The sequence below is a fragment of the Bufo gargarizans genome, unplaced genomic scaffold, assembly GCF_014858855.1.
Source record: "Bufo gargarizans isolate SCDJY-AF-19 unplaced genomic scaffold, ASM1485885v1 original_scaffold_1447_pilon, whole genome shotgun sequence".
Lineage (NCBI taxonomy): Eukaryota > Metazoa > Chordata > Amphibia > Anura > Bufonidae > Bufo > Bufo gargarizans.
Window position 1 is genome coordinate 105,241 of NW_025334361.1, and position 10,133 is coordinate 115,373.

Below are 10,133 nucleotides of genomic sequence, written 5' to 3' on the forward strand. Positions count from 1 at the left end.
AATATATATCCCTGTTGGCCATATAAAGGGGCCCATATCAATGAAGGGGCAGATACACATATATCTATATGCACCCACCTGACTTCCCTCTACGCCACCTCTACATCCAGGAGCACTCTGCTTGGTGTATTTGGCCACTTACTCTCCTGTGCTCTTCTTCAGGGTGGACTCGGAGATGTTGGTAGAAGAAGGATTCTCGGTGGTCAGTGTTGATGCCAGTGATAAAATGTTGAAGTATGCCTTGAAGACTCGCTGGAACAGAAGAAAAGAGCCCGCATTTGACAAGTGGGGTGAGTGGATGTATTGATTGTGGAGGGCAGGGTCCACACAATCGGGGTAGAGTATGATGAGTAACAGATATGGAATATAATAAGTGTTAATGCCAGAAGAGAGGAAGCCAGAACATGTTCCTTGTCAATTATTATACACACATTACAGCTCAATGTATATAGACCACCATGAGGAGATGTAGACGGAATAACCTATATGTACTGAACACCAGACCTTGAAGAAGAGGCTTCAGAATAGGAGCAAAAAGGGGTCAGAGTAAGGCAGACATGGTTTACACCAATAGATGGCTGTGGAAAGAAACGTTCTCCTTGTATGGATGATGGAGGAGAATGTATGAAGGATGAGGGTTTTGTAAATCTGTGGCTGGTAGAGGGCAATGTCATGTATGGATGATGGAGGTCTGACACCCGGGACCCCCTCCGATCAGCTGTTTGAGAAGTTTGATACTGATGACCTATCCAAAGGATTTTAGTCTTGGAAAACACTTTTCATTTTATTAAAGGGAGGGAAAGCTGTTCTGCCTACAGACCACAGGAAATGAACATTTCTGGTAAATACATGGACGTCCTACAGCAGCTCAGTCACAAAAGGGGCCTACAAAGCAGTGTTCAAGTGGATGGCGTAGAAGACCCCATTCAGATATTCTATGGTAAATAGAGGCCTATGTGGTGAGGACATCCAGCCTGTGATCCTTTATCAAGGGTGAATACATGGACCACATGGCAGCCTTGTAAATGTGTTCCTCTGGTATGTGCCCCAGTTCAGCCCAGGAAATGGTAGCTGAGCAGGTAGAGAGATTGGTGAGACTGGCAGTACTTCGGATTCTCCAAACTAGCGGCACTAATTGCTTGTTGGATTGTATTGGGCCCTTGATGCCAATGAAACAGAGTCTCAGAGAATCCTCTAATGTTTATGTCACATGTAATGGGGAGGGGAAAACACAAGAAAACACACAAGGAAATAAACCAGAGTCTAGACCTCAAAGCTAAGGGAGAGGGATGGTGACCTCCTAGGAATCCCTAGACCTCTCCCTGACTCCTGCCAGTATGAGTAGACCCTGAAGGTAGAAATACTCATACACCGTAACCTAGGCCCTGAGATTACTACTTCTTTCCCAGGTAAAGAACCCAGCGTCTCCCTGAGGCCTAGAAAACAACACACAAGAGTCACAACAAAGGCACTTATGTTTAAAGAGGGAGTGGAGAAGCCGGTGATCCACAGGAACAACACACCAGCTCAACAAACACCAATCAGGAAATATTAACCGCATGGTAAGCAGTGTGAGTCAGAACTAAATAGAGCCTCAGTAATGACCACAAGCTGCACCTGACAAGAGGTATGGTCATCACTAAACAACAACACTGCAAGGAGAGAACAGAAACTGTCAGATACCATCACGTGCCGCCAGTCTCTAAGATCTTCTCACCTCTGTCATGGGAGGGACCGTGACAGTTTAAAAGTGATGGTTAGCCAGTGCAGCTAGCACTATAGGCAGCCACGAGGAGGTGCAGGGTAATAAGTACTGGAACAGGATTCTTTTAGGCTCTCAAACAAACCTGACAAGGTGGTGGTTAGAAACCATATAGGCCTTCAGGCATCTAACATAGCAATGGAAATCCTAGGTATGACAGGTTGTCCTTGCCAGCTTCCACACTGTGTAAAGCAACTTGTGTTGGTCTGTAATGCCTGGCAGACTTCAGTAACTGTCTTTCGAAAGTGACCACAAAATCGAGAACCAGGCCATAATAGAAGCTATTAGAATATATATACACACCATCTTCTTCTCCCAGCTGATCACTAGAACATGGGGAGAACAATGTTGGATATCTTACCTATGACACTGGCGGACCTGTTACACCTGCGTTCGGCATCTGAAGGCATTTGTGTTGGTCCCTCGTCAATAAGTGCTTGCATGGCTGAGAAACATTATATATCAATGTATGGAAATTAGCCTTTAGGAGCAACGGGGGCGTTGCCATTGCACCTAGAGGCTCTGCTCTGACAGCCCTGAGATCTTTCAGGTTGGATAACAATCTCTTTTTCTTTTGCCACTTTTTCTGGACCCACAAGCTGTCATCAGACGTACCCGAGGCAGAGGCATCCATAGTGAGGACTTTTCTGAGGCTGGGGGAACAGAGATTTGCCATGTAGCAGATGCTGGGGTTTTAGTCACCTCTTCAGGTCTCGTGAGTTGAAGGATACATTAAATAAAAACTTATCAAGGCTCTTGAGACCTCTGTTCCAAGGAGTGTATATTGTCTTGGGGGAAGCGGGCCTGACATATGACCCCTACTATTACATCTGTGATGAAGATAGGAGATCCAACATTTTCATGACATAGCAAAATGGACACTTTGGAGTGAGGAAAGAGGTGACTTGGCCACTTCAGGATTGAGTCTCTCCTCTCTGAAGACAACTTTATCCTTGGCTGACAAGAATTTATGATGAAACCCAGTATTTCAGCTCCTGAGTCGGGACTAGCTCAGACTCCTTGTGATTGAACAGCCATTGGCATGGTTGTGTGCAGATCCATCAGAAGATGATGTTTGGAGGACGCCTTTACCTGCCAGTCATCTATGGCATGTCAGTCACACTGTGCCTCCTTAGGGAGCGCGTCAGAAACACTGCCCTCTTGGCAACACCCTGGGAGCAGAAGAAAATGCAGAAGGACAGACAAGGGAATTTCAGATGAAGAATGACCAAATTTGTGGGCTAGGCAACACAGGAACGTGCAGGTAGATGTTCTGAGATGTATTGTGGCCAGAAAAACATTTGCTTCCAAACACATGCCATTTCTGAAGATGGCACTCCTTCTAATACTGCCTTCTCCAGTAATCCCTGGAGGAGCTGAAGAACTGGATTCTTGATTGTGTTGGGGGAAAGGCATCTAGAAGGAATTGCCTGACCCGAGTGCAGCATCGGGACACAGAAATGGGTCGTGGGTGGTTCTGCACATCTGCAGTCCATCCATCAGCTGTGTTCACACTGAACGGATATCCTCCCTTCTTCATAAACCATAGTAAAACAGACCTTACATCTGTAGAATGACTGAAGAAAACATGGAACGTCACTCCCTTCTCCGTGCATTCAACATCCACCGTGCGGTTGGCTTGGTATATAGATTGAGCAATTTACAAGTATGCAGAGCAGCATGCCATCCTCACTATCTGCAATGTTCCAAGGGACCACCTTAGGCTTATTGTAATATGCCTACAGTATATTCTTCTATAAAATATCGAATTATTCAATGACATCGCAGGGGGTACACCGTACATCGGCAGGCCACCGCTTGACCTTAATCTCTACTCTGCCAAACATTCTGAAGAATTTATTAATGTTCATAGGAGCGTCACAGAAGAACTGATGTGGCCTTCAGCAAGGGCAGGTTCTGAGGGATCTCTCCTCTAGATACCCCATTACACACTAAGCTGTGTAGAACTGTACAGTCTATGGAAGATGTCCACACACTACAAGCTGACGTGGACACTGGCAAATGAGGTTCAATGTGGACAAATAAATCACAGTGGAATTTATAGGGTTACGAAAAGTTTCAATATAGACATCACAGAGAAAAATGACTTTTCATATAAAACATAACTTTTACTGTTGTTAGTTAAAATAATACCCCTTCTTAGTATATATATTAGGCTACGTCAAATAATTAAACAAGGCCTTACTTGGACGTATCAGGATAATGTAGTCCGATGTATAGAAAGAGAGGTGGTGGATAAGGGGAAGGGAACAATATCCCTAATACAACCCTCAATGTACCCCTGCCTACAGGCGGAGCACCCGCCCCGAAAGGGGCGACCCCACCTCTCGGTGGCTAAACCCTCACTGTCGCCTATTGATACCCTGCCTAAACGGATCAATGATGTTCGTCCCTTCTTTGGCAATATGTCCCGACGCGTTTCCCCAGACGTAGTCAAGGCTGGTTCATCAGGGGACTCAGGATAGTTGGTAAATTCTTGCAGGTTTCAATAGATAGATGCCCAACTGATAATAGTGGGCAAAGCTCTGATAGTTGCATAGCAGACCTCCTGGTGTAGATAGGGGATAATTATCAGACTACTCGGACTCCACTGATCACAAGAACGGGGGCCCCGTACCTCCCCTGAAATGACCAGAGTGGTCACTCAATTAATCTCTATGGTCAGGGGATTTAGCTGCTTCAGTCATTCAGAGGGTAGGGGGTTCCCAGCGGTAGGACCCCTACTGATCCCATAGTTGTCCCCTATCCTGTGGATAAGAGATCATTTTAACCAACCTACATTTTCCTTCTAACCTCTTGTTTCAGTCATTCATCTGGGTCTCAGGACTTCTAGTTTGGTGGAAAGTCTCTCCGTGAAGCCCGTTCTTGGCTTTTTCCGCAGTATCTTTAACCAGTTTGAATAAATCCGCAGACGGTCTTTGCACGTGACGCGACAACCTCCCTTCATTAGAGCACATGCCTCCAGGGGCCTAGCTATAGGGGGTGCAGAGGTAGCAGTCGCTACCGGGCCCTGGAGCCTGAGGGGGCCAAAGACACCAGTATTATAGTTATGTCAAGTTATGGCTCTGGCTGGAGGGAAGGGGTTAGATAAATTTGGCATGGGGGGCTGGGGGGAGGATTACATTTTTGCCGCAGTCAGCATGAAGGCTATGTGCATCCCTACCCACAAAACACTGAGGGAAGGGAGGGGCCCAAGCTGGACCCTTGGACCGGGGCCCATGAGCCCTTAGCTACGCCCCTGCATGCCCCCCAAGTGTCCTCTTTTTGACCCAAGTCCCTCTGTCCCTCATTGATCCTTGAATGTCCCTCTTACTGTCCCACGCATGCACTGGCAGCGCCGCACCGCGCTCTCAGCGCAGGGTGGCGGTATACAGACAGAGGCCCAGAAAGGCTTGGACAGCGCTGGAGAAGTGTCTGTAGTTAGGACCGTGTCTCCATCATGACCTTGAGAGAAATAGCTTTATAGGGGCCATGGTGACTGGTTAACGTGGTGGTCCCGGTTCAAAGCTGAGCCCAGACATAGTCTAGGGCAGCGCTAAAGCCTGCTCCTCAGAGCCAGTGATGTCACCGGGCTCACTGCTGGGCAGAATCCTCCTTCTAGCTCCACCCACAGAAAGCCCGGTGACATCACTGGCTCTGAGGGGCGGGCTTTAGCACTGCCCTAGACTATAAAATGGCTAAAGCCCGCCCCTCAGAGCCAGTGATGTCACCGGGCTCACTGCTGGGCAGAAGCAGGGGCGTAACTATAGGGGAAGCAGGGGAAGCGGCCGCTTTGGGGCCCTGACCCCGAAGGGACCCATCCAGGAGGAGGAGGACTAAAAGATTTTGTCAGGGCCCCCTCAACAGTATTACACAATGAAATTATATACAGTGACAGTATAGACAGTGTAGAAAACGGATGGAACAGCTGCCGGGCCTGGTCTGAGAGAGCGACCTTTACTAGCCACAGGAATGGGGGCGGCATAAAAGGAAGGGGTTGTGAAAAAATTACTGGGGGAGGGGGGCCCCATTCAAAAAAATGCTGTGGGGCCCAGTAATTTCTAGTTACGCCACTGGGCAGAAGCCTCCTTCTAGCTCCACCCACAGAGAGCCCGGTGACATCACCGGATCTCCATAACGTGCCTTTTTTGCGCGATTCAGCACTGGGCATAGGACAGCATCGGAGCATGAATTACAATGCTAAGATCGGGGGGGCCCCGACAACCCCTTTAATGTAATGATCAATCACTGTCTAGTTGGCTTTAACCCATTTGTGACTGTGCTGCTGTAGGACATCAGGAAGATGCTATCTGTGGGTGGCGGAGAACGCTTTGTGTATGGTGGAGCATGCTATGTAGATGGGTGATTGGTAGAAGCGTGATGAGCAATCAGTCCTGACTTTCTGCTTGTGGGAGGGATGTCCGTCTCTGACGCTAAGAATCTGTCTCTTCCAGTAATCGAGGAGGGTAACTGGCTGTCTCTGGATCAGGCCATCTCTCGCCCTGGATTGGGATTTGATGCTGTCATTTGCCTGGGGAATTCATTTGCACATCTTCCGGATTTTAAAGGTATCACTTTCCCCCTTACAAAGAATGGTTTAACCCAACTATACAGACGGTACAGGGTGGGACTGGTCCATACGGTGTAACGGGTGAAGCACTGGAGGTCCAGCTCCTGCCCCGCCATGCTGACCGCCTCCTGCTGGACAACTGAAATAAAACCCCGTCTCTTTTTAGAGACCACGCCCCAATGCCACACCCTCAAAATGCCCTAAACATAATGTCTTTAAATAACACCCCAGAATTAAAGGAACTGTCCAGTAGTTAAAAATAAAATATGGCAGCTGCATATGGAAAAGAGTCCTCAATGCTCAGCGGTTACTCCGCCGCCGCCGCTCTCGTGCGGGTGCTTTGTTTATATGGCTGCATTGATGACGCTTGTGACCTGCTGGGGTTTACTGACAAGTGCTGTGCCGGGGATGTGACCGCTGCAGCCGATTACTGTCCTCAGCAGCGGCAGGACGGAACAGACTAGGACTGCAGCGAATGGCGCTGAAGGAAGATGTGAGTATAACCTGCACCCACAATCGGTGAACCAATCAACCCCCCTCCACCATTACAGAGATAAACATTCACCACTACCAAACCTACAGGAGGACCACATACCTACTGCACCCAGTCTCCTCCGATGTAGACATTCTCTTTCCTCATGTTCTCCATTTGGCCCGGACCGCCATGATGAGTTCTTTCCGCCACATCTTATCTCTGCAGTTACCACACAGACCTCTTCAGATCCTCACTTTTCTCTCATCCTACTGCTACCCTCAATACTGCGCCAAATTCTAAACTGTAGAAGCAGTGGTGCCATATGGATATTCCCCCTATAGTAACAGTGCTCCCCAAAGTACCACCACTAATGGGTGCCCTCATTAGTAATTGTGCCCCAGTAGTGATAAAGGTCCCCCCAAGTGCCCATGTTTGGCATTTGTGCCCTCCATATTGTGCCAAATCATTTTAACACCCCCCAATAGTAATAGTGCTCAATAAAAGAAATAATTTTCCTCATAATAAACCCCCCATAGTAACAATGATACCCCCCCCCCCATAGTGACCCAGCAGTAAAATTGCCCTCAAAGTGCCCTCCAGTAGTAATGAAGAGCCCATAGTGTCCCCAGTATTGATAATGGGTCCCATAGTGCTCCCAGATGTTATACGGCTCCTCTGTAGGGCCCCTGGTAGTTAAATTGCTCCCATATAGTCCCCGAAGTAATTATAATACAACTTATAGTGCGCCCAGTAGCTAAAAATACTCTCTATAGTGCCCCAGTAACTTTAATGCCCCTCCTCTTTGTCCCAGAAGCTTAAATGGACCCTATAGTGCCCCCAGTAGTTTAAATGGTCCCCCTATGCTCCCTCATGTGGCACAGACAGGACCCAGGTATTATGCCCCCCCCCCCCCCCGCCCGTGCCACATGAGTGGGCATGGTGCTTCTGCAGTGGTGGTAGGCCTGGCTTTTAGTAATAGACTGGGGGTAGGTAGTCGGTTGACTGGCACAGAGGCCTGGGTGCTGTGAAGGGGAACACCGGAAGGCTAGCTGCTGATGCTGCTCCTTACCTTACACGGGTCCCGCACCAGGGGTCTTTTCTATGAGAGTTTTTTCGTGACTAAGTCTCCCTATGTAGAAGGTGATGGTGGAACCCACGTGTAGGAATGCCAGAGTGGTATAAGGGCTGCCTATAGTGTCCCTTTAGGTGCGGCTTTGCACTTGTCACAGTGCTCCTACCTGGATATCCGGAACCCCAAGCGCGCTCGTCCGGAGCAGTGATAATAAGGGAAGGGTTGAGGGATTGGTAGAATGAATGGAGTCCAGACTTTTATTGTTGTTGAAAACAGCTTTACTTTGCACAAACTTGCATCAGGGAACAATCTTCCAACTCTATCCTGGTCATCAGCAGGTTTTGGCATGAAGTTCTGGCAGGCAAACACATTCAGCTCTGCTAAATCTGTACTCTTTCACCACTGCTATGCTGTCTGGATTAACCACTTCAGCTCCCCTAGCTTAAACCCCCTTAATGTCCAGGCCACTTTTTACAATTCTGCACTGCACTACTTTCACCGTTTATTGCTCGGTCATACAACTTACCACCCAAATGAATTTTACCTCCTTTTCTTCTCACTAATAGAGCTTTCATTTGGTGGTATTTCATTGCTGCTGACATTTTTACTTTTTTTGTTATTAATCGAAATTTACCGAAAGTTTTGCAAAAAAATGTCATTTTTTACTTTCAGTTGTAAAATTTTTTAAATAAAACTAAATTTCTATATAAATTTTTCTCTAAATTTATTGTTCTACATGTCTTTGATAAAAAACAAATGCAATAAGTGCTTTCTGAGCACCTGTCATGTTTCCTGAGGTTCTACAATGCCCAGACAGTAGAAAACCCCCACAAATGACCCCATTTCGGAAAGTAGACACCCTAAGGTATTCGCTGATGGGCATAGTGAGTTCATGGAAGTTTTTATTTTTTGTCACAAGTTAGCGGAAAATGATGAGTTATTATTTTTTTCCTTACAAAGTCTCATATTCCACTAACTTGTGACAAAAAATAAAAACTTCCATGAACTCACTATGCCCAGCACGAAAAATACCTTGGGGTGTCTTCTTTCCAAAATGGGGTCACTTGTGGGGTAGTTATACTGCCCTTGCATTTTAGGGGCCCAGATGCGTGAGAAGTAGTTTGAAATCAAAATGTGTAAAAAATGCCCTGTGAAATCCGAAAGGTGCTCTTTGTAATGTGTGCCCCTTTGCCCACCTAGGCAGCAAAAAAGTGTCGCACATGTGGTATCGCCGTACTCAGGAGAAGTCGGGCAATGTGGTTTGGGGTGTATTTTTACACATGCCCATGCTGGGTGAGAGAAATATCTCTGTCAAATGACAACTTTGTATAAAAAAAATGGGAAAAGTTGTCTTTTAGAGAGATATTTCTCTCACCCAGCATGGGTATATGTAAAAAGACACCCCAAAACACATTGCCCTACTTCTACTGAGTATGACGATACCACATGTGTGACACTTTTTTGCAGCCTAGGTGGGCAAAGGGGCCCACATTCCAAAGAGCACCTTTAGGATTTCACAGGGCATTTTTTACACATTTTGATTTCAAACTACTTCTCACGCATCTGGGCCCCTAAAATGCCAGGGCAGTATAACTACCCCACAAGTGACCCCATTTTGGAAAGAAGACACCCCAAGGTATTTCGTGATGGGCATAGTGAGTTCATAGAAGTTTTTATTTTTTGTTAGTCGAATATGAGACTTTGTAAGAAAAAATAAAATAAAAAAATAAATCATCATTTTCCGCTAACTTGTGACAAAAAATAAAAAAATTCTAGGAACTCTCCATGCCCCTCATAGAATACCTTGGGGTGTCTTCTTTCCAAAATGGGGTCACTTGTGGGGTAGTTATACTGCCCTGGCATTTTAGGGGCCCTAAAGCGTGAGAAGAAGTCTTGGGTCCAAATGTCTAAAAATGCCCTCCTAAAAGGAATTTGGGCCCCTTTGCGCATCTAGGCTGCAAAAAAGTGTCACACATGTGGTTTCGCCGTACTCAGGAGAAGTAGGGCAATGTGTTTTGGGGTGTATTTTTACATATACCCATGCTGGGTGAGAGAAATATCTCTCTAAAAAGTTTTCCCATTTTTTTATACAAAGTTGTCATTATAGAGAGATATTTCTCTCACCCAGCATGGGAATATGTAAAATGACACCCCAAAACACATTGCCCTACTTCTCCTGAGTACGGCGATACCACATGTGTGACACTTTTTTGCAGCCTAGATGCGCAAAGAGGCCCAAATTCCTTTTAGGAGG

The 10,133-nt window shown here is 46.6% G+C and overlaps 1 protein-coding gene across 1 annotated transcript in view; it reads left to right on the forward strand.

Moving 5' to 3' along the window:
* Positions 1-6,425, forward strand: part of LOC122923284 (glycine N-methyltransferase-like) — a 52,227-nt gene extending 45,802 nt beyond the window's left edge. The window contains exons 2-3 of the mRNA XM_044274067.1: positions 163-290; positions 6,217-6,425. Coding sequence (XP_044130002.1) covers positions 163-290; positions 6,217-6,410 — 322 coding nt within the window. The 3' untranslated portion in view covers positions 6,411-6,425. The remainder of the gene's footprint in view (positions 1-162; positions 291-6,216) is intronic.
* Positions 6,426-10,133: the final 3,708 nt, after the last annotated feature.